This window comes from Vicugna pacos, chromosome 21 (assembly GCF_048564905.1).
Source record: "Vicugna pacos chromosome 21, VicPac4, whole genome shotgun sequence".
Classification (NCBI taxonomy): Eukaryota; Metazoa; Chordata; class Mammalia; order Artiodactyla; family Camelidae; genus Vicugna; species Vicugna pacos.
In genome coordinates, this window is record NC_133007.1 from 27,912,491 (window position 1) to 27,937,568 (window position 25,078).

The 25,078-nt window shown below is 51.5% G+C and overlaps 1 protein-coding gene across 4 annotated transcripts; it reads left to right on the forward strand.

Moving 5' to 3' along the window:
- On the forward strand, positions 1 to 25,056 carry PI4KB (phosphatidylinositol 4-kinase beta). Of its 4 annotated transcripts, XM_072946578.1 has the most exons (13): positions 1 to 418; positions 7,104 to 8,040; positions 12,600 to 12,644; positions 15,106 to 15,333; positions 16,188 to 16,415; positions 17,975 to 18,084; positions 18,666 to 18,770; positions 18,959 to 19,082; positions 19,836 to 20,101; positions 22,634 to 22,766; positions 23,007 to 23,127; positions 23,746 to 23,808; positions 24,195 to 25,056. In XM_072946578.1, exons 2-13 carry the CDS (start codon positions 7,132 to 7,134, stop codon positions 24,374 to 24,376), a joined length of 2,514 nt encoding a protein of 837 aa, XP_072802679.1. In that variant the 5' UTR covers positions 1 to 418; positions 7,104 to 7,131; the 3' UTR covers positions 24,377 to 25,056. The 4 variants fall into 4 exon arrangements, with proteins under 4 accessions (XP_072802679.1, XP_072802683.1, XP_072802681.1 ...); XM_072946580.1 differs by lacking the exon at positions 12,600 to 12,644 and having other exon boundaries at positions 17 to 418; XM_072946581.1 differs by lacking the exon at positions 23,746 to 23,808 and having other exon boundaries at positions 18 to 418.
- The last annotated feature ends 22 nt before the right edge of the window (positions 25,057 to 25,078 follow it).

Below are 25,078 nucleotides of genomic sequence, written 5' to 3' on the forward strand. Positions count from 1 at the left end.
TCCCCGCCCCCTCTCTATTTCTGAACAGGCATGTCTCAGGCAGCTCACTTGACTCCTTGGATTACTATGGGATCGGTAGGGTCCTGAGCGTCAGAGGAGCAAGAAAGCATAGTCCAAGAAGAAGGGCTTGGACTCAGAAGAAGAATCGAGACCTGCTTGGGCTTTTTTTTTTCTCGGTCTTGGTTGTGCGAAGGAGGAAGAAGAGGTTGTGTGGCCCGGTCGAACGTGAGGCAGCGCGAAGGCCCCTCAGGCGGCGCCGAGGGCAGCCCCGCAGCCGGGGCCTGGTGCAGCCGCCGCGGCCGCTGTCAGGGAAGCGCAGGCGGCCAATGGAACCCGGGAGCGGCCGCTGCTGCTGAGGCGGCGGAGTCGGCAGCCCGACCCCGACCGCCCGCACCCCCTCCGCTGGGGTCCCCCAGAGGTAAACGACTCCTACCCCATGAGTCCGCCTTGGCCTGTGTGTGGAGGGGTCCCTCTCTCACCCTGTCCCGCACAGCCTCCCCCCCGCCCCCACACCTGGGTTCGACTACAAAACTGCCCTCCCGGTGGCAGCTGCACCCCAGATTCCTTCTCCACCCTTTCTTCCCAGGCCTGGGGTCCTCCTCTGCTTTTTGGCTTCCTCTTCTGTTTAGCTCCTCCCTCTGCCTTGGGGATTCCCCCCTCCCTCACTCTTATCCTTGTTGCCTCTGTCCCGAATTATTTTCTCTTAAGTCGTCGACCCTTTCCACATCACGACGCCTTTTATACTGTCCATCCTTGTTCCTCGTCTTCTGTGCTCCAGCCCCGAATCTTTCCCATGGCCTCCGCCTTTATCCCTTTTCCTATTTTGCCCCTTTCATCCAATGTCTCTGTGCAGCCCCAGCACTGTGTTCCCGTTTCCCTGAGCTGAAAGATTGTAGCTCTCTCTTCCTCTGCTGCTTCTGGTTCCATTACCTCACTGCCACCCACCCAGCTTCTGGCTTCCAAGAATTGTCTATTCCCTTCTCCTTAAGGGATCTCAGGCTCTCACCATCGTTTGCAAAGCACCATTTACATTCTACTTTGACCTTAATCCTTGCCCTTCTCTGGAGTGCTTTATGATTCCTGTAACTTTCTTTAGCTTCTCTCTCCCCTTCCTCAACCTCCCAACCTCTGGAAGTTTGTTCCTATAGCAGAAAAAACATCTGACAGTACCCCTTCCCATTCAGGATTTCCAACTCTGACACCTCCCTCGAGTTTCAAGGATTTTGCTGATCCTTGTGACACTTGGTCCTTTTTTCCCTGTGATCTTTCTGTGTTCTCTGTCACACTCTTTACTTTTACATACCACTTATTTCAGGATCACTAAACCTTGAACTATGAAGAAAGTGTGTTGGGAGGAGGGGGAGCCTCAGATGTCTCGGGCTTTTCTCTGGACAACAAGGGTGTTTCTGAAGGATGGAGCAAGTTTGAAGAAGTCCCTATCAGATTACACTTTGTTGGAGGGATGAACAGGCCTGCATGGAAACTGAATGAGGTTGTGAGAAATTTAGTTTTGGATTGTTTTATTTTAGGCTTGTCTTAAACGGATCACAGAATAGAATGTCTGTCTTCTCACCCCTATCCAGATCCAGGAGGAATCAGTTTACTGTCTGTGGCTTTACTAAAATGGTTGGTTGATTCCATAAGAGCTTAGGCCTGGAGTGGGGTTGGTTTAGGGGCCGGGAGTAACTGAGAAAGGAACAGGAGACAATGGAAAGAGCTTGTACATTCAGAATCAGGATTTTTGGGTTCAGCGTATGACATACTCACTTGACCTTTACAGTGACCTTTTTGTGGGGAAGATGGCCCACTGTATAGGCACCAGTACAGTAATAGGCTAATAGCAGGATGTGGGTTGGGAAAAAAACTGGACAAAACAAAACATTCTGGGTTCCTCAGACACAAGGCATTTATTAGTAGTGATTTAGTTGTTCTGAGAATTCTTCCTTCTGGTGTCTCTGGTGGGCCTTCCTACTGTACAACCGTGGGACTAAATCCGTTTGAAAGACAGGCTCCGGGGCCTGCTTCTTTCTTCTGCCTGGCTTTTTTTCCCCACTGCTGTAAGTTGCTGACCCGCTTTGTTGTTCCCCTTGTACTTGGGCCATAACTCCAGCTTCTGTAGGTGGAAAGTATGTTTGTGGGAAGGCCCTTTGAGGAAATTGGTTGGAAAAGAAAACTTGGAGTGAGCTGGGACTTAGGAAACTAGCTGCTCTCTCGTATGCCGTGTCTCTTGGCCTGTGATAGCGAAGAGGGCACGTGAAGTTCCGTTCATCTTCCTATTCTAGGCCTGTTTGAAAATAATCATGCTACCTCAGCCCACCTCTCCCTTTGTCTCCCTCCTTGTTGGCTAGTGTCCAGTCTCATAATTCCTCTTTGTAGGAGCAGGTTCACTCCTTGGAGGCAACCCCACAGAGAATTCATATTTCCCCTAGTTTCCCTGCTTCCTTCTCAGAGCTGGGTCCACACTGCATGAGAGCATGTTTGCTAGACACTACTCAAAGCAGCAGATTGAGATTCTTCGGTTTGGGGAAGAAGTTTGAGAGGGGCCTTTCAGCAGCTGGCATAAGACAAGAGAGGGCCTAATTCAAGTGCATCTGGGGCTTGCAGCAGGAAGAAACAGTTCAGAGAGAGGTGAGCATACAGATTGCTTTCTTTGCCATCTGTCTGTTTCAGCAGGGGCTCCCAGAGCTGGCTTGGGCTGTCTGGCTGGAATCTGCTTATACCAGCTCTATAGCCCTGAACAGAGCTCTCAGCCTGATTCAATATTGACTTTACCCTGAGACCACTGCCCTCCCTGCCCTCCTCCTGGAAGCTTGAGAATGTCCTCTGCCCTGATGCCACTCTGCCTTGGGCCTTGGATAAGCATTTACCTGATTCCTGATGGGGCTTGAGCCTGTTTGACTGCTGGGCTCTGTTTCTGTAAGGAAAAGGTGGTACTCAGGTTCCACCTTTACCACTGAGGTTAAGGGGGAAAGACGAGCTAAGACCTCGTTACAGAAGAGTTTAAGTTAGACTGGAGCCGTGAGGAGGGAATTCTCAACGGCGGAACAGAAGGCTGAGCATGATTAGGAGTCTTTTTTTGAAGAGCAAGTTCTTTTTAAAAATTATTATCAAAGGCATATATGCGTTTGGCAGCAAATCCAGTGGTACTTAAGAGTTTACGAGGACAACCAACAGTCCCTTTCCCTTCATCCTGGCTCCTATTCCCTTAGAGTTAACCTCTTAGTTATTTTAGTTTTTGTCTCTGAAGGTTATGGTGCCTCTATTTCCTGATTTATTAATTGTTACAAAAGAGAATTGAACTTTAGAAGATTTGTACCTCTTACTTATATAGTTATGTTGTTTTTATAGAAGTCTGTGTGACTCTAACGTTGGAACTTTCTTTTCTTTCCATTAACTTTTAACAGCCTCGGTTAGCTACCCACCTTGCAGGATAAAGACACTGGCTCCACTGCTCTTTCTCCCAATTCACGTGATCCATCTCAGCAGGATCCTTTAAAAGGAGGTGGAAGATTGAGTTCACCTATCTGTTTGGAGGCAGAGCACTAAATTAGATGATCTCTTAAGGGCCATTCTATGAAAATACAGGAACATAAAAAAAAAGAGAGAATTGGTCTGAACCAATCCATATTTATCTAGTTTATGGGAAAATATTTCAAGAAGGGGATAGTGATTAACTAGGTGAAGGAATCATTTTGGGGCTCTTTACCGTCCTGTCTGAGCAGAGACCAATCTAGTAAGTTCTTTAGTGGAGGCCAGTGGAGGGTTGCTCATCTAGACTCTTTTGAGGTGTTGAGAAGGGGGAGGCCAGGGTAAGTAATAGCGTTCCCCCCCCCCACCCAGGAATCTTCTGCAGACGTTTACTTAAGTGCTCAGTCACACAGAACACTTGCATGTACACCCTCTCTGGCCTCTACCACTGCTGCTCTTCTGTTTTGCCCTGATCAGCCCTCTGATGCTCAGATGAGGATTCCCTGCATTGTCCACATATAAGCTGTGAAGCCCGGCCGGTTGTCATCACGCCCCCACTCACACTCCCCTTCCCTAGAAGCCAGCTGCTAGGCTGGGGCAGAGGAGGCCTCTTCCGTTCCCTCCCCGTCTCCCTAGAAGGTCAGTTTAGGCTCCCAGTGCGAAATGTGGAGCCTCAGTTGTCTGGATGTCTTTGAGAGCCGCAGAGTCATTTGATATTAAATGTTTGGATTTTCTTCTCTCATGTTTTTCTTATTCTCTGACTAATTAGAGGAAGAGTGGTAAATACAGAACCTGTTTCTTCCTTTTTCACCTTCTAGTCCTTTTGCTCTCTTGAGAATGGTTATTTATCAGAGCTGTATTTTCTTCACATTTGAAAGTGAATGAATCGATGCTGAGGACCATACCTGGGTTTAGGCTTTGGAGAATCCATTTCTTGTTGTTTAAATTACCAAAACAACCTACATTTCCTTCAACACCTCCTTCTCTCCATGACTTGCTTCAGATGCAGGCACTTCCTAAGGGTCAGAAAGGCCAGGAGGGAGGCCCAGCTCCAGTTTGGTAGTTTCTAGTGGCTGCCTATTCAGGAGAGGAGTTTGGTTTTCTTCCACCTCTTGTCATCGTCTGTTTCTGGGGAGTAAAGGCTGTGAGATGGGGCATCTGCTCTGTTCAGTGGGGAGGGCCCCTAAATACTGTGATGCGGGATTCCTAACTGAGGCCTGAGATAAAAGAAATGGTGGTCTCCTTCATGCTCTTCCTGATGCTGGTAATAATCCCATTGGTGACCCTTTGCAAATCTTCTGCATTTCCTAGTGAAATCTGAGACGCTGTGTGGGACAATGTCTGAACTTCATTTCCCTTGGAAGTTTTAAAAAAGTGGACTTTTAGCAGCTTTTCATGACTTGAAAGTCTCTGGAGTAGAGGAAAAGAAAAATGTCCCAAGCATAGAGAAATTGAGGGAAAAAGAATTGGTTGTATAAGACATTTAAGGCTGTTGTGTGAGTTTCTGAACAGACCCAAAAGGTAGTGGTCCCATGGGAATTTGGGTGACCCTCTGGTGCAGAGTGTCCCATAGTGGTGTGGCAGGGAGTAAATAAAGCTTCTTCCTTCTTATTCCTGTGCAACGCATACTGCAAGTAGAGACAGATCCACACAGGCAGCCATGCTGGTCCTGCTGCTCAGATGGCACTGCCTAATTTGGGAGAGAGCCCAGTGAAAGAGTTGCCACCTTTTTACGGATACCAAGTTCAAAGGGCGTCAGCGAAATTTAATTTGGGGGTGAACTTCTCTCTTGACAGTCGGGAGAAAGGCAAACTGAAGCAGCTTTTTTTGGTGGTCTCTGAGAACAGAAGAGTCCCCCATCTGTCTTCCTGCAAAACTTCAGAGGTGACTGCTGGCAGGAGCCGGACTGTAGACGATTAGGCAGATCAAGGTAACCTTGACTCTTAACATTTCCGAGGTGCAAGAAGAGGCACTGGAAGAGTGGAAACGGGGCTTCCAGAGTGACTGGAGGATCTGTGTCTCGAGCCATCTTCCACCTTCCCAGGGTCACTAGTGTTAGGGGTGATGTCACTATTGGAAATTACCTGCATTCCAGCTCCACAATAGCTTCTGCCTTCCTGTTGCTCACACTCTTGAGTGTGTCTTAGACTCACTCTATTTGCATTTTTGTACAGAGGCCTCAGCCCACTGCTGACTGCAGCCGGACTCGAGCTAGGCTGAGCTCACGTTACCAGCATGCCTCACCCCGTTCTTGCTTTGAAGTTTCCTCCTGTTCCGCGCTGATTCTCCTGATCTGGGTTTGTTGGGGCTCTGAAGAATCGTTCGAGGAAGGCAGTAGCTTTTGCCAGCAGTGTTGTCACTGATTTTACTCCTGAGAGTTCCTTCAGGGAGGGGTTCTTGGTTATGTGATTCCTGTTCCTCCCTGTTCTTTGGGCATTCGAGACGTGTGAGTTCCAGCCTTATTTCTTTTTCGCCTTCTCCCAACTCTCCAGTTCTTGGAGTGTGTGTATGAGAATTGGGAAGGTAGTGTTGGGATTAGGACAAGGCTGTCATAAATGTTACGGAAAATTCTCAAGTACAAGTGTAACTGGAATTCCCTTCCCTTATAAACAGTACGTGCGTGCGCACACACAGGTACACAAGCTGCTACTGGCCTTTCAGGTGATTAGGATTCAGCGAGAATTTGCTGAGTACCGTATGCCAGGGACTGTGCTAGATCCTCTTGCACACGCAAAGGTATTTATTCTGCACAGCAACAATGGGAAGTAGGTATGTTTCCCCCATTTTGCAGTAGAGGAAACTGAAACTCAGAAGATACATGGTTTGCATAAGTTTACACATCTCATAATGGCAGGGCCAGGATTTTGAATCCCAGCCTATTTGACTCGAAGTTCAGGAGCCTTCCCACTGTCCTTTAGCTGCCACAGCACTGGAGAAAGAGAGAGTGATGTTATGGAGTCAGACGAGCAGAGAGATGGCACGCTTCAGCAGGGTTGATGATGATGGCTTTAGAGCTGTTTTCTCAGTGAAGACTGGCACGGTATTTGCTGGCTCTTATTTCTTGGGAACTTTGAGTCTAAAAGGCAAGGTAAGAAAGTATCTCTAACTAGAAAAATACATCAAGATTTTAATACTAAATAAAGGTGGAATGCTCAGGACTGTGTGTGGAATGTTATATGAGTAAGGAAATACAGTTTAAAGAGAAAAAACGGTTATTGGCAGGCATTTAAAGGGAGTTATGGGAAGAGCATGAAGATAGAAAAGCATTCGAAGAGTTAGGGACAAGGGAATTAACACCAGACTTGCTTCCCGACCTACCTGAAGAACTTGTAAACCTATATAAACGTAACACATAAAGCAACATTTTGCAAAAAGTGTTAAGAACAGAGACTAAGCTAAGAAGCTAAGTGCAGAAGAGATGAAGAGTAAAGTATCGATCAGAAGTCTAGGTAGTCAGGGAAAGCTTCCTGGGAGGAGATGGCTTGTCATCTGCCTTTGAAGGAGCCCAGGAGGACACACAGAGAGGAGGTGCCAGGAAAAGTTCCGTGGAGAAGGGAAGACCTGAGGATGGCACCACTAACCGGCGTGTGTATGTCTCCCTTTCTTTTCCTTGCTCCCTTCTTCCCCCCCCATAGCTTGGAAGCTCGAAGGCTGGCTGTGGCCATGGGAGACACAGTAGTGGAACCTGCCCCCCTGAAGCCAACTTCTGAGCCCACTTCTGGCCCACCGGGGAATAATGGGGGCTCCTTGCTAAGCGTCATCACGGAGGGGGTCGGGGAACTGTCGGTGATTGACCCAGAGGTGGCCCAGAAGGCCTGCCAGGAGGTGCTGGAGAAAGTCAAGCTTTTGCATGGAGGCGTGGCCGTCTCTAGCAGAGGCGCCCCGTTGGAGTTGGTCAATGGGGATGGTGTGGACAGTGAGATCCGCTGCCTGGATGATCCACCTGCCCAGATAAGAGAAGAGGAAGATGAGATGGGGGCCACAGTGACCTCGGGCACAACCAAGGGAGCAAGAAGGCGGCGGCAGAACAACTCAGCCAAACAGTCTTGGCTGCTGAGGCTGTTTGAGTCAAAACTATTTGACATCTCCATGGCCATTTCGTACCTGTATAACTCCAAGGAGCCTGGAGTGCAAGCCTACATCGGCAACAGGCTCTTCTGCTTTCGTAATGAGGACGTGGACTTCTATCTGCCTCAGCTGCTTAACATGTACATCCACATGGATGAGGACGTAGGCGATGCCATCAAGCCCTACATAGTGCACCGCTGCCGCCAGAGCATTAACTTTTCCCTCCAGTGTGCCCTGTTGCTCGGGGCCTACTCTTCAGACATGCACATTTCCACTCAGCGACACTCCCGTGGGACCAAGCTACGGAAGCTGATCCTCTCAGATGAGCTGAAGCCGGCTCACCGGAAGAGGGAGCTGCCCTCCTTGAGCCCAGCCCCCGACACAGGGCTGTCTCCCTCTAAAAGGACTCATCAGCGCTCGAAGTCCGATGCCACCGCCAGCATCAGTCTCAGCAGCAACCTGAAACGAACAGCCAGCAACCCGAAAGTGGAGAATGAGGACGAGGTAAAATTTCCGGGGGGCCGGAGGGGCAAGGAAGGGGGCATGGGGACAGGATGTCTGGTACAGGGTTACTCTGTCCTTTTCTCTCCTTCCCTCTGTTTCATTTCGCCGATAGTGGAATGTTTAGAATGGAAAAAGCCCTTAGAATTCATGTATTCCAGCTGCCTCATTTTACAAAGGAAGAACTCGGAGACCCAGGAGAGATCAAGTGACTTGCCTCAGGTCATATGGCTAATGGCAGGGCTGATACTCCTGACTCCTCCTCTGTGTTTTTATTCACTGCTCTGCCATTCCATTAACTGCTTGCTTACCGAGAACTGGCAGAGACCCTCCCCACCCTGACTTGAAACCTGGGATACCTACCAGAACCTCTCAGAGCAGCAACCATGGGGAAGGATAAGGGACTCTGTGTGTGAATTTTGGGTGTGCTGGGGGTGGGGAGATGTTAAATAGAATCTTGGCTTCATTCTCCTGGCCATTCCTCCTCATAATCCCTCCTCCCACTCCCTGAAGATCATGTTCTTTGCTGACATGGGGGTAAGGTTCATTCCCTGTCACTGAGGCATCTGCAGGATGCCCTCCTGCCTGCCTTTCCCTGGGGGAAGGGATGTCTTGCTGGTATCATTCCCATGTCATTTGGGAGAAGCACAAAGGGAAGGGGGAAGACAGAGTAAATCTTCGGCAAACCCAGTGTCTAGTCAAGGACCTGAAGCCCAAGAAGAGAGAGCAGCATTTGCGGGATCCAATTTAAGGTACAGAGCATGGATGCGATAAGCACACCAGTAGGTTATACCCACCTTTCATTCCACATCTGGACAGGTAGCAGGGAAAGTTGCCCAGTGGACAACTGACTACCAGTGACCTGATGTCCAAGCCAGACAATGGTGCCCAGTCTCCGCCCCATGCCTGACTCACCGCCAGCCTGGCTCCCATCCTGGCTGCCAGCCTAGCCTAGGAAAAAGGGGAGAAAAGAAAGAGGAATTTGCACTTGTTGGAAAATGCATATAGCCGTGGTGCAGGCAATTCCTCTGTGGGGCACATCACCCACCCACATTTTTGATACAATGGGGCTTCTTTCAGCTAGAGAGGTCAGAGTGACTAGGGAAGGGGAGAGGCAGGAGGGAGGGAGACTACAGAGCCTAGTCTCCAGAAATTCAGTATTTTATTATGATAATAGTGAAGCTAAAGGATCTAACATTTATTGAGCACTTATTATGTGCCAGGCACATGTCAAGTACTTCCCATTTAATCCTTACAACAACCCTAAGAGACAGTTATTATTTAACCATTAAGGAAGCAGGCTTAGAGAGGTTAGATGATTTGCCCAGGGTCTCTCAGCCAGTGCGTATCAGACAAGGCCTCAGATCTTCCCCAGGTCCTCAGCTGTCAGAGTCCGTGTGGGGAAGAGCAGCCTTGGCCTTAGCTGTCAGGGTTTCCACATCCATGCACAGGCAGAGCCCAGCTGTTCTCAGAACCAGAATGTATCATTTTCATTTCTGGTTGAGATTGGCAGGGCAGCCCAGGGTCATGAAGGGAGGTCCTTGCAGAGCAAGAAGAATCACCCAGAGCTGATGGGACTAAGGTTGTGGAGGGTCTGGAGGTCGAGCCTGTGGCAGTGGGAGTGTGAAGTGAAGCAGCTGGAAGTGAAGTTCGTGGTGCCTCTTGTCAGGTGCCTCTTGGCTTTTCTCTGCAGACTTTTGTAGTTCTCACATTAGGACAAGAAAAGCTGAGGTCCTGGGCTTTTCTTACCCTTTTTGGTCCTTGGTCCCTCTTCCTTGCCTCTAACTCCTGCCCAGCATGGGGTTTGGGGTGACGATAAGACACAGGTATTCTGTGAGTACTTAAATCCTCTAGGGTGGCTTCTCTAGGTGCCATTCTTCCCAACCTGGCTCCTTTATCTTGGGTCAGTAGATCCAGGAAAGGAAGGAGATACTACATCCCCAGGTCCTTCTAGGTTATCTGATGCTGGCAGAAAGGGACGCTTGAATCCACTGTGGCTCCCTAGGAAGCGCGAGAGTGAGCGGGGCCCCAGGAGTCTCAGTATTGGAGTTTTCAGCACAGGCGACTTTCCAAACCCCTTTGGGACTTTGAGGATATATCTCTCAAGACCTTTGTCTCCCAAATGCCAAGGGAGTTGGTTTTCTTCTGCTCCTCCTCCTCCCCTGTCGTGCAACGGCCATTCTCTCAGCAGATGGATCTCGAGCTTGTATAGTGTGCAGAAGCCCTGTGCTGGAGGCAGGGGAGAGTGTAGGCTAAAACGCCGTCCTTCCCCCAGGAACTTACAAGGTAATATGGAGAGCCCAGAGTTCTGGGGAACTGTTTAGTTGGTGACTCTTGATTTTGTATCCTGAAACTTCATTGAATTTTTTAGTTCCAACAGTTTTTTGGTGGAATTCATGACTCTTTTGAAATGTCGTTTCCCTCATGTAAGGAGGAAGCATACAACTTACTGAAACAAAGCACGTAATTACCTAAGGTCTGAGCAGAGACCCTAAGGAGAGACACAGTGCTTCCCCGTGGGCTCTGAGTTTAATCCTAGGCTCCAACCACCAGGATAGAAGCTCTGGAGGGTGAAGTGAGGCCTCAAAGAGGAGGCCAGGTGCTTGTCCAGTCTCTTCCTGCCTGGACTCTCCCCACAGAGTTCTCTGCCCAGGTCTCACGGAGGGTTCTGTTTTCTTTTAATTAGGAATCCTTTCCACTGCCCCCTACAATCAAAGGGCTCTAGCACTGACTTCTCCCATCTCCCATCACTCCCCACCCCTCCAAGCCTACCCCTTCCGAGCCGTTTCTCTCAGCTTAGTCAGGGAGCTCTGCTCGGGCAGTTTTCCTTCCATTTGTAACCAAATGGTAAATATTTTGGCATAGGCTAGGGATGCAGAGAATGATTTAGGTACCATTCCCATCTTACATCCTGCCCCACATAATGACACCTGTAGATCAGCTTTGTCTTTTCAGGACTGCAACCTCTGTACAGAGAAAGCTGCTGCATATCACACTGGCAGCCCCAGTGGGCCTTCCAGCCTGATACGGTGTGATGTCAGCGTCTTGGCCTCAAGTTTTTCTCCTTGGAGCTGACTCAGTTTGAGTGACTCAAGCCTACAGAGTAGGAGAGAGGGGCGGGTCATGATATACCTCCCTTCCCCCAAGGCTGTTAATGACTCAGACAGGACCAGCCTGTCTGTGGGAGAATCAGCTGGAGAATTGGCTCATGGAACCAATATCCCATCCTGCCTGCTGTTCCCTCCCCAGCCAGCTCGTGAGTAAAAAGTGAAGCACTACGTTGTCATTTACTCTGGCATCCTCACTGCCTCAGTTCTCCGTCCCACTCCTACCCAAAGCAGAAGAGTTGCTACTTTGGGAGAGTGTTCGGCCTGGCTTCTTCCTCAAAGTGCCCCTTCTCCCCAGATTTTTCAAGAAAAGACCTGACTATAGGAACTCCAGCTAGACTAGAACTTACACTGTGGAACTGGATTATGTACATGCTTGAGATGCTAATTGCAGAGTAGCTTGGTGACCACTGGCCTCCTGCCCTGGGCGCTCCCAGGACTTTGTCTCTAAGTCCAGGCCCCTCCCTTCCTGCACGTTTGTGCACACGATTGCCCTTTCTCCCTGCCCTGGGAGACCTTGGTGGACAGAACCCAGGATGGGCCTGTGCATGAGCTGCAGGAGAGCTGCTGACTGAGTTTGACTGCCAGCTCTTTCCTCAGTTCTGCTCACAGATGCTCGTGGGAACAGGGTGAGGTCTGGCTAAATCCCCTGGGCTAGGCTGATGCTGCTCAGCTACTCAGCTTTCTCACATGGACTCAGCTGGGACCTAGCTCCCCAACTTATTTCCAAAAAATTGTAATTTTTTGAGTGTCATGCAAAACAGCCTCATAGGAAGCCACAGAGATTTGGTAAATAAGAGTTACTCATCCTTGACTCCCAGCAGCATCCAGCCCAGGGGTTTCATGCTCTTGGGTGGTCTCCTTTGTGACAGGATTTAAGGTTGAGATTAGGTATCCCAGGGTGATAATGAGGCTGATTAGAGAGGAGATGTACCTGGCGCTAAAGTCCAGCTCTTCTACTTCCTCCTTGACGTCTCCAAGGATATGCAGGAGCCTGGGGTTTCCCGTGTGCGGGCCGTGTGGCTTGTTGAACTCAGTCCCTCAGTGGTGGTCTCCATGGAGAAGGGGTTGGTTGAGGGCTTGTGAGTGGGTAAAGAGAAATCAGGGAAAGCTTGGCCGTGCAGAATTACCTCCCTAAGGGACCCAGCTTTAGGATTTTGTCCTGGAAAGACTTGTGTAGGCAAGAATAGATGGGAAGAAAGTGACAAGCAGAGGATGCTGTCGCTTCAGCCCTTCTGACCTCAAGGTCTGAGCTGCCCTTCCAGCATCTCCCACAAGTGTTAGGAATCTGGGCAAGTGGCATTTCTGGGTTGACATTCTTTCATCAAAGCAGAAAGGTAGAGCTACACGAGAGAAGCAGGTATGATCCAAGTTGGAGCTAAATTCTTTGCCTTTGTCTCTCTCCCCTCCCTCCCTGCCCCCTCCTTCTCCCCTTGCCCTCTGGCCCTTTCCCAGGAGCTCTCCTCCAGCACCGAGAGTATTGATAATTCATTCAGTTCCGTAAGTGGGGCCAGGCTGGGGCTGGGTGGCAGGCTCCCCCCATGGCCGCATTTCCTCTCCGTCCCCAGGTCTTCTGAGTCCTCAGGCCAAGGCAGGAGTTAAAAGGTGCCTTTTCTTTCTGGGAGATCAGCCCCTCCCTCCCAGGCCGCCCAGACTGGGAGGCGCCCCCTGCCCTTTGTTGCTAGTGCTGTGAGCCCAGGCTGAGTCAGGCTCAGTTGATCCTTCTCCCAGAGACAGCTGGGATGCAGTGCACCTCAGCCCCCAGCCCCTGGGTCTCTAGAGCAAACAGCTGGGAGAGCGGTAGAATTTACCCCTGGGTTGGAGCCAAGAACTGCTTGGCAGAAACCCCCAGGATCCTGTTTCTCCCACCCAGAACCTTTTCCCCATGGCTTCCGCCATCAGACCATCAAATACTTATTCAGTGTCTTCTAAATGCCAGGCCCTGTGCTGGGTGAACTGACTCCAAAAGCAAACAGGATTTGGCCTGCAGAAAAGTTTTACCTCCCCGCAGCCGGCTTTCTTGTTAACTTCAACCACATTTCTTCCAGGTCTGAGTTCTTCCCTTTCCCAGCTCGCTGCCCAGGATGTTCCTTGTTCTACGTTCTTATTCCCTCTGGACTAACCCCTGACCCTCTGGTCCCACAGGGTCTCGGACCTTGTTGCTGGGCAGAGACGTGAGAGGAAATGCTGGACCCTCTGGGAGTTTGGATGATTTTTTAACATTTTATTTTTAATTTGTCTACCCAATCAGTTTTCTCTGTTCTGTGCTGCTCCCCTTTCAGGCATGATTCCTGTCTCCTCCCATGTGGCAATGCCTCCCTCTCGAGGCCTGGGGTCACATTTCCAACGTGCTGACATGACTTAGGGGCCCCTGACCCAAATGCTGAATTGAGGATGGGAAGGAATTCTGATCTTTCTAATCTGAGGTCACTATGACTTGGTTGGGGTGGAGGGTCCTTGGGACAGTGACCATTTGCCACCTGAGTGGATGGATTAGGGGATCAGAATGAACGAAGGAATGAGTCTCCAGATTTACTCCTCCTGTCTTTCTCTTTTTCTGTTAAGTCCCTGGGACATTTCCAGGGACCATGGAGACCTAGTTCTATCACCTTCCTGTCTTTCTCTCTTTTCATCTCTGCCTCCCAGACCATTCCTGACGGATTCAGACACCCTATTTCATTACTGTATGGGGCCCTGAGCCAGCCCCCACTGTTGGATAGAGGCTGAGAGATGAGCTGTTCCTTTGAACCCTGGCTCTGTGCATATGCAGAAGTGGGCTTGGTACTGCCCAGCTTTCAAGAGAAGCTCTTTTTTGCAGTGTGAGGGAATGAGGGTAGAAATTCTCACTCAGGAAACTAAGCAAGACACAGCACACAGAGAGGGAGAGGAAAGCCTGGTGAGTGGAATACTGTTTCTGTAAGAGGAGGAGATACTGCTCTTACCGAGCTGAGGAGAGATGGGACCAGAGCTGGGTGGCTCTCTTGGTAAAGTGCCCCTTACAGTAGAAGAGCCGAGGCTGGGAAAGAGCCCTTCTTCATGTCTGGCTGAGCCCATCTTTTCCCCACCGCCCCCCTCACTCCCCAGCCTGACTTTGCCCTTGCTGGGGATGACTGAAGTGCTGGGCGTGAGGAGCCATGCTCACAGGAGGGAGCTAATGTGGGGAGACTAATCCCTGAGAGGAAGGCGAAGAGGCCCCACGAGGAATCACTGAGAGAGACAGGCCTTCAGGGCCATCATCAAGGGCTGAAAAGACCTGTGGTTTTCTCCACCCACCTGCCCACACCTCCCTCCCTCCATCTGCTTTTTCTTTCCTCGTTGATTGTTCCTCATTAACGCAAAGTCTGCTCATCTCCTCATCCCCTGCATGCGCACTGGCCCCTGGTGAGAGATCGCGGGCGGTTGGGGGGTGCCATGAAAAGCAATAAAAGTCTCTTGAATGGAATGAGTCCTCCTTTGAAAGGGGAAATCCTCACAGCTCCCCTCCCTAGCCTTGTGGGCCCTGGCACAGCCCCTCGGTGGAGACCCAGCCCAAGGAGCCAGATGGGGAGAGGGACCACCTTGTTCTCGAGGTGGGTGAAGCACGTCAGGTGTGAGCAGCTCTTCTCTGGGGCCCCGGCTAGCCTCGCTGGCTGTCGTTCCCACACTTGTCTTGAAGCGTTGAGCCAGGTCCTCAGGAACCCAAGACCATGAGGAGGGGGGTGCCTTCCAGTGACCTGGATTCACACCCCTCTTCCCCTCAAGAAACAGCCTCTGGAGCAGGAATATGCTGGCTCTTCCACCTGTCCCCAGTTCCGGTTGACAGGGGTGGGTGGGGTCTCCTAAAAGGGCCAGAAGGTAGCTCCTTCCCTGGAGTTCCCGAGACACTGGGACCCCTGGTCTGCACGGCCAGGGTGACTGCGTGGGTGGCCACTTTTTCCTATGGTTTCTTCACCATGTTTTACTTCACCCCAACCCTCTGTAGCCCGTCAGACTGGCTCCTGAGCGAGAATTCATCAAGTCCCTGATGGCGATTGGCAAGCGGCTGGCCACGCTCCCCACCAAGGAGCAGAAGACACAGCGGCTGATCTCAGAGCTCTCCCTGCTCAACCATAAGCTCCCTGCCCGAGTCTGGCTGCCCACCGCCGGCTTTGACCACCACGTGGTCCGCGTGCCCCACACCCAGGCTGTTGTCCTCAACTCTAAGGACAAGGTAGGTGGGCCCTGGCCCAGACCATATCCCTCATCGGACTACTCCCGTGGTTGTGCAGGTTTGTGTATCTGCCCAGGGAAGCCCCTCCAGCACCCTAGACTCGCTCCGTAGCTCACGTGCACGTGTCAACCCTTGACTTTACCTCAGCGCCATTGTGATTCTGAGGGCCCTCTTGCTCCCCTTGTTGGACTTTGTTTTTCTGGACCAAAGAGGCCTGATCTTTTCGGCTTGCCTTTTGCTGTGTCTCGGGAGAGAGCCGCCCTCCTGACGGGCCTTTTGGTGACTCTCTTCCAGCCCTTCTATAGCTTAGGCTTTCCAGGTACAGCAACAGTGAGGGTAGAGAAATCTTTGTTTCTGAGACCATTTGTGATCATAGTGAGCAGGAAGAAAGAGAGAAGGGTGCCCACTTCACATCGGAGAGAATTAGCTAAATTAGTCTGCTGGTTGAAATGAGTGCTGATGGTTCAGATTTTTTTTTCAGAAGATGTATTAAAGATTAGAATGCTGCTTAGAACAGTGCCCAACTTTTTCCCAGTCTTTTTGTCGGTTTTTAGGACAAGCCCACAGAGGCTTTCAGGCCTCTCTGATGGGTGCTAACTGATAGTTGGGAATGGGTTTCCCCAAGTGCATCATCTGTACACTTTGAAACTTAGCTGGAATGCTGTAAAGACCTGCATACTCATCCAAGTTCTTTATGTGGGTGTTCACAGAATGAGTCCCTGCCCTCAGTGTGGCGTTCCTGGTTTCAGGGGCTGATGGATGAGGCCTGGAGCAGGAGTGGGCAGCAGGAAGAACTGTGTTAACAGAGTTACAATGTGGGGAACAGTGCAAATACCTTTCTCACTTCCCCCCAGGCTCCCTACCTGATCTACGTGGAAGTCCTTGAATGTGAAAATTTCGACACCACCAATGTCCCTGCCCGGATCCCTGAGAACCGAATTCGGAGCACCCGGTCTGTGGAGAACCTGCCCGAATGCGGCATCACCCACGAGCAGCGGGCGGGCAGCTTCAGCACGGTGCCCAACTATGACAATGACGACGAGGCCTGGTCGGTGGACGACATAGGCGAGCTGCAGGTGGAGGTGAGGGGGCTCCGGGCGGGAATCCTGGGGCCCGGCACCTGTTCTCCGGGAGCTTCCAGTGTATTTGAGACAAGACAGGCTGAGGCGAGTGCCCTGATGGGTGCGGTAGGTTGTGATGGGTATGAGAGGGGAAAGCTCAGAACAGCTCTGGGCTGGAGTAGATTCAGGTGGAACTCATTTTCCTGGAGAAGGAATTTAGGCTAAATGTAAGGAGGCACTTCGTAGTGGAGTGTAAGAAATTTAATCCAAATATTTATTGAACACCTTCTGTATAAAGTTATCTTAGGAAGGCAGAGAATAATAAGTCATATATCCATTCATTCAAGGAGTATTTATGGAGGGCCTTCTTTGTGCCAGCCCGGAGAGCTGTGTGCTAGTGAGCCTGCAAGGAGCTTATGGCCTCACAGGAGAGCAGGGAGCCGGAGTGTGGCATGGCCCAGCTTGTGCTGAAGGCAGGGTGTTACGGGAACATCTGAGGGCAGGGGTAGCGCTCACTCCAGACTTGGGGCTGGACATACACAAAAGATTTTCCGAAGGAAGTAGCATCTCAGCTGAGGCCTGAAGATGGTAGGAGTTAGCTGGACAGAGTATTCCAGGCAGAGGGAAGAGCACGTGCAAAGACTGGAAGACCTGAGATAGCTTGGCCTGTTTTAAAAATGGAAAGAAATTTTGCGTGGCTGTGATGTGTGGGTGTGAGATGAGAACTGATGAAGAGTGAGGCTGAAGAGGCCAGCACAGGCCAGATGGTGAGAAGGGTCCTGTAAGCTGCGGAAAGAAACTTGGATTTTGTTCTGGGGTTGGAGGGATCCAGAGCAGGATCTTACATAGAGCTGTGACCACACAGCCAGATGTCACTTTGCAAAAAGGCAGAATCTCTGTACTTGAGCTTATGGTCCAGCTGGGGAGACTGGAGGCAGACATTTAGGAAAATACCTACAAGATACACAAGGCAGTGTGCAAAAAGTGGTGAGTGGGGTTAAGGAGAAATGCCCTGGTACAAAAGAAGGAGAACAGAAGGGACTTGATACAGATGTTGGGGTCTGGTAGGACATTTTATAGTTAGAGACAGACGAACAGATAAGATTGAATGGCTTAGGGTGAAGAAATATTTGCTCAGAGGAACCTAGCCCCAGGGAGCTCTCAGTGTAAGGCTAGAAGTTCAGCTTTCTGTGATGGTCATGGCAGTGGTTTGCAAACTTGAGTGCACTGCGAGTCTTCTGGAGAACTTGTTAAAAATTCAGACTTTCAGATCCCACTCCCAGTAATTCTAATTCAGACCAATGGTGGGGTTTGGGAATCTGTGTTTTAGCAGCATTCCAGGTATGCGAGTGGTTCACACACTGAAAAACACTGCTAGAGGGTCTATTTGGGAGCCTAGTTTGGGGTCCAGGTGGCAGGATGGTGCATAACCAGGGAGACTTTTCTGGAGCAGAGTTTGGAAGAGAGGGCTGATTCTGGCGTGGAGATGGCAAGCACGCAGGGTGATCTGAAGGGGCGGCGGTGAAGGAAGCAACACCTGTGCTCAGCGCTTCTGACCTGCGGTCCCCTGCTCTCCCCAGCTCCCTGAAGTGCACACCAACAGCTGTGACAACATCTCTCAGTTCTCTGTGGACAGTATCACCAGCCAGGAGAGCAAGGAGCCCGTGTTCATTGCAGCAGGTGACATCCGGTATGGCCAGACTACACTGCCCCTCATTTTTCATCCCCCTCTTAGGCCCTGCCTATCTTTGTCCCCTTCCTCTCTGTCAGCCTGTATCTTCCCCTCTTCTCTCTCCTTACTCTGTCCTTGTCCTGAGGCCACCAAACTTGAGGCAGTGAAGTGTGGGTTGCGTAATTACTGGGCTACTACAGAAAGAAATTAAATTTTAAAAGCACTCCAAAAGGAATGAAGGCACCAGAGGATGGAAGTAGAGCAGCCTTTCCAGAGTGGCTTCTAGGACCACACATGTTAGAATCAAGGGGAGGGAGAGGATCTTGCTGGAAATGTGGATGCTGGAGCCACACCTGTTCTGAATGCAGAATCTTGGTAGAGGAGTGGGGGGCCTGGTAATCTGCATTTAACATGATTACAAACCACCAGGTTGGCAAAAAGGAATCAGTGGTTGTGTTTCCTTCCATGAGTCTCTCAGCCCAGGTCTCTATCTCTGTGTGCCCAGAATCAAGGAAACAGTGCAGGAAATGCCGGCATAGACAGGGACTGAGGCTCTGGGGTAACTCCTCCAAGCAAATGATATAGTTTCTTCCTGCTAGACGGCGGCTTTCGGAGCAGCTGGCCCACACCCCCACAGCCTTCCGACGAGATCCAGAAGACCCTTCTGCGGTTGCTCTCAAAGAGCCCTGGCAGGAGAAAGTGCGGTGAGCTGGGCGGGGCGGCGGCGGCTAGTGCGCCCCCTGTGCTGCCTGTCGGCCTCCCCCCGGGGTCCGTCTGGCTCCCAGGTGGTCTGAGTCCTTGCCCTGGGGGGAGTTTAATTGGACTTTTGGTAGAAGCCATGTCTCTGTCCTCAACCTGGCTTCACCCTTTGACACCTTTTGCTTCTTCACAGGCGCATCAGAGAGGGCTCCCCCTATGGCCATCTCCCCAATTGGCGGCTCCTGTCCGTCATTGTCAAGTGTGGGGATGACCTTCGGCAGGAGCTGCTGGCCTTCCAGGTGCTGAAGCAACTGCAGGTAAGAGTAGGGAGAGGGAAGGGGAACTCAGACAACCTGCAGCTCCCCTGGGGTGATCACACAGGTGGTTCTGCAGGGAGCTCTGCTGGGGACCAGCTTCCTGTCCAGGCCTAAACTGGATTTACATTGAACTGAGCCTAAGCTGGGCTCCTCCCAGGGCAGTACAGCCACAGGAGCGGCTCCACAGCGACCTCTTGTGGCCCTTTTGACCACCACCTGCTCTCATCACTGAACTTTTGGAGTGCTAGATTTGCCCTTTAGATTAAATCTCCCAACCGATTTGTGGCAAGTAGGTTGCAGTGTGCTGAGATGCAGATCCCTGAGCTCCTGGGTTGGCTGACTACAAGCAACTTCACCTGTTTAATAAGTTCTTTATATAAATATTTTCATTTTCTGGAGAAGCTTCCTCTGGACCTAAATCTTTTTTGGTCTTTTTCCCTGTTCTTTGAACTTTGAGCTCCCACTCACCCTGCTTGGGAGGTGACAGTGAGGTTTCCTGTTCTTCCCTTTTTTTGGACTTCTACCTGTAAGACGCCTTTTCCCACATGCTTCCCTGTGTATTGTCAGACCCTGGACTTCCTTTCAAAACTCCCTGGTCCTCAGTGGAACCAGGGGCTTTTACTTATTCGATGGCCTAGACTCCAAGGCCACCAAGGATGGGAACTGTCCAGGGCTGGGGACAGAGGGGATTCTGGCCTCCTCCCCGAGAGTGGAGAGAGGTGATAGTCCCAATGCCTCTGTGTCTCCTCACAGTCCATTTGGGAACAGGAGCGAGTGCCCCTGTGGATCAAGCCATACAAGATTCTCGTGATTTCGGCCGACAGTGGCATGATTGAGCCAGTGGTCAATGCTGTGTCCATCCACCAGGTGAAGAAACAGTCACAGCTCTCCTTGCTCGATTACTTCCTGCAGGAGCATGGCAGTTACACCACTGAGGCATTCCTCAGTGCCCAGCGCAATTTTGTGCAAAGTTGTGCTGGCTACTGCTTGGTCTGCTACCTGCTGCAAGTCAAGGACAGGTAGGTGAATTCCTGTCCGTCATCCTCACCTTTTCTCCAGGGTTTCCTATGTCCCTTCAAGTGTAGTTTTCATATACTCATCACCACCTTCCATTGCCAGGATGCATAGATGAAACAGGCAACATTTTGAGCAGAGACAGACGTATTCGTGTGCCATTAAGCCAGGGAGGCAAACTGACAAGTACTGGGGTAAGGGGCAAAGGAATGAAGGATTTGTGAGAGGAGCAAGGGTTTGAGCAAGCAGGGTCTTGGAGGACACAGAGAAAGCTGTGGGGGAAGGATGCTCCAGGCAGAGGGAAGAAGTGGAAGTGATTACAGCTCGGGCCACACTGCAGGGCACGGTAGCAGCACTGACGTCAGGTAAGTTGAGGCTGGGTTAGGAGGGCTTCGCTCTGAGGCTGAGGAGCTTTATTCTGCAGTGGAGGGAATGACATGATCCAGTCTCTGTCCAGTGAACGCGCCCTGTGGCCCTGTGGTGAGTTGGGGTGTAAGTAGGCCTTTAGCAATGAAGCAAGAGGTAGTGAGGCCCAGCCTGGGGGTGGCGATAGTGACTGAGAGCAGAAAGGAGAAGGTATAAGTGATGCAGTAGACACAAAGCTGAAACTCCCCGCCCTGAACTCTCTGTTCCAGCATGGTTTCCAAAACTCTTAAACATCTGTTGTTTTGCCCAGAGCTGTCATTTCTCCTTATATAACGTGATCTTTATGAAGCTCAGCTTTTCGTATTGTGGACAACGTATCATACAAAGATAATTACATCCCTGAGGCCCTGTGTTTCAAGACTGTCTCCAGACAGTGACTCCGGGTCAGTGCCCGGAGCGCCCCTATGTGTCGTGCCCCTCCCGGGGCACAGGGCAGCTGTCCTGGGCAGGCAGTGATTCAGTGGCTTGTGCTTCCAGGGCTCCCAGTGACAAGGCAGCCCAGTAAGATTAGCTGCAGGGCCGCTTATCAGAAGTACAGCACGTATTAAGTGCCTGGTATGGCCTGACATTCCTAGACTGAAAACCAGATGAAAACACTGTCAGACAGGTGTTTCCTCACAAGGGAAACAAGGGTCGGGGAGCTCTCAGAACCTGCACTCCTTCCGCCCTTTCAGCCTTGCAGATGACGCCAGCAGAGGCTTTGCACTTGAGAACTGAAGAGAAGTGTCATTACTCACATGGAATTTGGCTGCAGGCTTTAGACTGTCCCTGAAGAGTCAGGATTTTGAACCCAGAGCCCAGAGAGCCTAGAACCTGAGCCCCTGGATGGAGTAATTGGTGGCAGGGAAGCAGGTGCTGGTCAGGCCTCTGGGCTTTTTGCTAGGAAACTAATATATCTGGAAGATTAGTGTCCATCCTTTAAAAGGGGGAGAGGGGACAGGCAGCAATAAACCTTTCATAGTAACTCAAAAATGAATAGATGTCGTCAAGCCACCAGTGGAATCCTCCACTGGAGAGATGTGGCTGCAGTGCATGGGCTCCAGACTGGGAAACAGGCTGAAGATGTCTTTAACTGCTTCAGCATGAATGCTGGGGAGCTCTGCAGCTGAGCGGTTGAGGAAAGACAGAAACTGCCCCTTACTAGCTTGGGACCTTGGGCGAGGAAGTCACTTCTCCTCCCTGGGCCTGTTTCCTCACCTGTAAAATGAAAGGCTGGAGTAGGACATCTCCTAGAACTTCCTGGCTTTCAAGATTGTGTGTAGCTAAATTTGTCATGCTTTCCCAGAGTGGGAAGGACTCAGGTGAGACTGGGTTCTCCCTCTGTGCCTCCACACTCCCCCCACCCCCCGCCTTGGCCAGTCAGACCAGCCCCAGAGAAGGTGGCCCTCAGACCTGGAGCTTTGAGGCCTAACAGAGCCTCTGTTGACACTGAGGAAGCCCATTATGCTGAATGGGCCGGGCCTCACATGCTTAGCATGTTAATTGTTCCTCCTCCTGCTGGCCATTCATGTGGGAATCACAAAGACCTGGGATTTATCTTTTCTTCCTGTAGGAAGCTAGCTAGCCTGTAGGAGTTGCCCCCTGAGATTTTTTACAGAAGTGGTTTTACCATATAGTTAAGACTTTCTCCTCAAAGACCCCACACTATTTTACATTTAAACTCCACTCAGCCTGGGATCACTACTCCCTTCCGGTGGGGTTTCTGCCCTGCAGTGGGCTGATAGGAATTACAAATAAAACACAGGCGATTAGGTTCTGACTGGAGGCCTCCCACTGAGCCCAGCACTTGGCCTCTGACAGCTGGCTGGAGCACAGAGGCCTCTCCTTGCTTCCAGGTTTGGGTGCTTAGAAGCCCAATTATTGGAAAATCAAGATAATCTTAAGCTATTTTATCAAGTTGTTAACGATAGCAGATCTGACCCCACAGCCTTTGTCAGCAGTTTACTTTTCTGATTTCCTTTCTTCCCACTGATAGCTTTGGGTCCTAGGAGGTTGGACCCAGAGTTAGAGGCAGCAGGAAACGTGACAGGGGACTTCCCTGCATGGTGTCACGTGGCCAGTGTGTTGCAGTCTGAAGCTACTGCCTGCTCCTCTGCTCTGCCCCTCCGCAGACACAACGGGAACATCCTGCTGGACGCAGAAGGCCACATCATCCACATCGACTTCGGCTTCATCCTGTCCAGCTCGCCCCGAAACCTGGGCTTTGAGACGTCAGCCTTTAAGCTGACCACAGAGTTTGTGGATGTAAGTCAGGGAAGAGAAGTGCCTCACTTGTGTTCTTTCCCTGTCGTGGGAGGGGGAGCTGATGGGCTTCCTCTAAACTGGGGATGAACAGAACAGAAATAGCCGTAATAGTGAGGCTGGATGTCCTGGGAGGCTTCCTGCCTGATAAGAGGTGGGGAAGTAACTGAGTTTGGCGAGTTTGCCCGAAGGAGGAAGTGCTAGCTAAGCCCCCTTGCACACACACCTCTCCTCTCCTCCCAGGTGATGGGTGGCCTGGATGGGGACATGTTCAACTACTACAAGATGCTGATGCTGCAGGGGCTGATTGCTGCTCGGAAGCACATGGATAAGGTGGTGCAGATCGTGGAGATCATGCAGCAAGGTGGGGCTGGGGAGAAGCCAGGACCCCGTCGTGCCTCAGAATTCCTACTTACATTGGGGCCCTGGGGCACGGAACTTCCAGAAGGTTGATTCCACCTCAAGACTGGGGGCAGAGGTTCCTAAAGGGTTTCCAATTCTGGTCCAGTGCCCTGTCTCTCCCCCGAAACATTCCTCCTGACAGCCAGTCCTGGGCGGGGGAGGGAGGAGGCAGCAGAAACTACCTCCTTGGTGCACTCCGAGAGAACAGTCTGGTTTCCAGGCTCTTGGTCCCTTCCCATCTCCCCAGCCGTCGTCCAGCTCTCAGCTTCTGTCTCCATCCATCACTTGGCTCTTCACCAGCTCAGCTGTTTTCAGTCACCACCTGCCTCCCCTCTGGCCTTTGACCTCTGATTGCCCTTCCCTGCCCCATACTCACCCCTTCTGCTCTGAGCTGAGGAATATTCCTGTCTCTCACCTTTATCTGTTCTCACTGCTATTTCCTCATGGCCTCGCCTCAGAGTCTTTTGTCCAGTCTCCTCCCCTGGCTCCTCTGGGCCCTTGCCCCAGTTTCCCTCAAGGCTGTGGTGCCCACCCAGTCTGAGCTGCCAGTCTCCTCCCCATCCCTGCCCCCACCCCACAGGTTGTCGCCGTTGCTCAGGAGCATCCCCGTCTGGCCCCGTGATGACGGTGGCCCAGGTCATCTGTGAGTGTCAGACATAGCATAGGCAGAGGCCTGCAACCAGATAAGTGCCCGGCTCAGGGCCCATTCCCTAGAATCTCTTCCCTCTGGGTCCTGCAACTGCTCCCTCCACCCTTACTGGGGGAGATGTGGTGTTGGCTCTTCCCTCCTGTGCCCTCTGCCCTCACCTAGAGGGGCTTAGGAGTGTGGGATGAAGATGGGCTCAAGACAGGGCCTCCCGCCAGTTCTCCCTTATCTGCTCCAGCAGACCCGCATCCACACTGCCAGGGATCCCTGAGGTGGGAGGGAAGGGGCACTTCGGGTAGCCTGGCTCTGTACTGCCTGTGGCTACCACCGCTGCCCCTCCCACCTTTCCCTCCATGACCCTCTTCTGTCACTGCTGTCCCCAGGTTCTCAGCTTCCTTGCTTCCATGGCTCTAGCACCATCCGCAACCTCAAGGAAAGGTTCCACATGAGCATGACTGAGGAGCAGCTCCAGCTGCTGGTAGAGCAGATGGTGGACGGCAGCATGCGGTCTATCACCACCAAGCTCTACGACGGCTTCCAGTACCTCACGAACGGCATCATGTGACGTGCCCACCCCGGCCCTGGAGCAGCAGGGCACTCGGGGTCCTCCCTGGGAAGGCCCTTGGAGAAACCCTGAACCAGGAAGCCCCGCCACCCAACCATCCACCCAAGGGAAGTGGAAGGCAAGAAATACGAAGGATCATGTGGTAACCGTAGAGCTTGCCAGGGGGTGGGAGAGCCAGCCACAGGGTCCCCGCCGCCCTCCCTCCACCCCCTCCCCAGGCTGTGTCAGTATTACCGCCTGACAGACTCCAGAGAATAGAGGTGACAAATGTGAGGGACACTGAGGCCTTTCTTCTCGCCAGGGTCCGAGAGATTCTTTCCACAGGCCATCCTCTTAATCTGTTCTGGGTCCCAGGAAGGGGGCAAGAGTAGGTTCTTGGTACTTAGGACTTGACCCTGTGGTTGGCCTTTGGCCATGCTGCTGCCCGACTCCGTCCCCTCCCAGGGACTGACCCCTAGCCCGAGATCCCCTCGGTGGGTGGGCTCTCGCATAGGGTCCTGCACTTGCTAAGGTTCCCCATCCCAGGGGCTAGGAAGGGAATTATCACGGCCCCTCCAGTCTGAGGGTATTGGCCTAGCCAGGGGAATTCCTTGCCCTGATCCCTTCCCCACATCCAGGGAAACAACTCTCAATTTTTTATTTTTAATTTTTGTTTGAAATAAAGTCCTTAGTTAGCCATCTGTGTGATTTCTGAGTTGTATT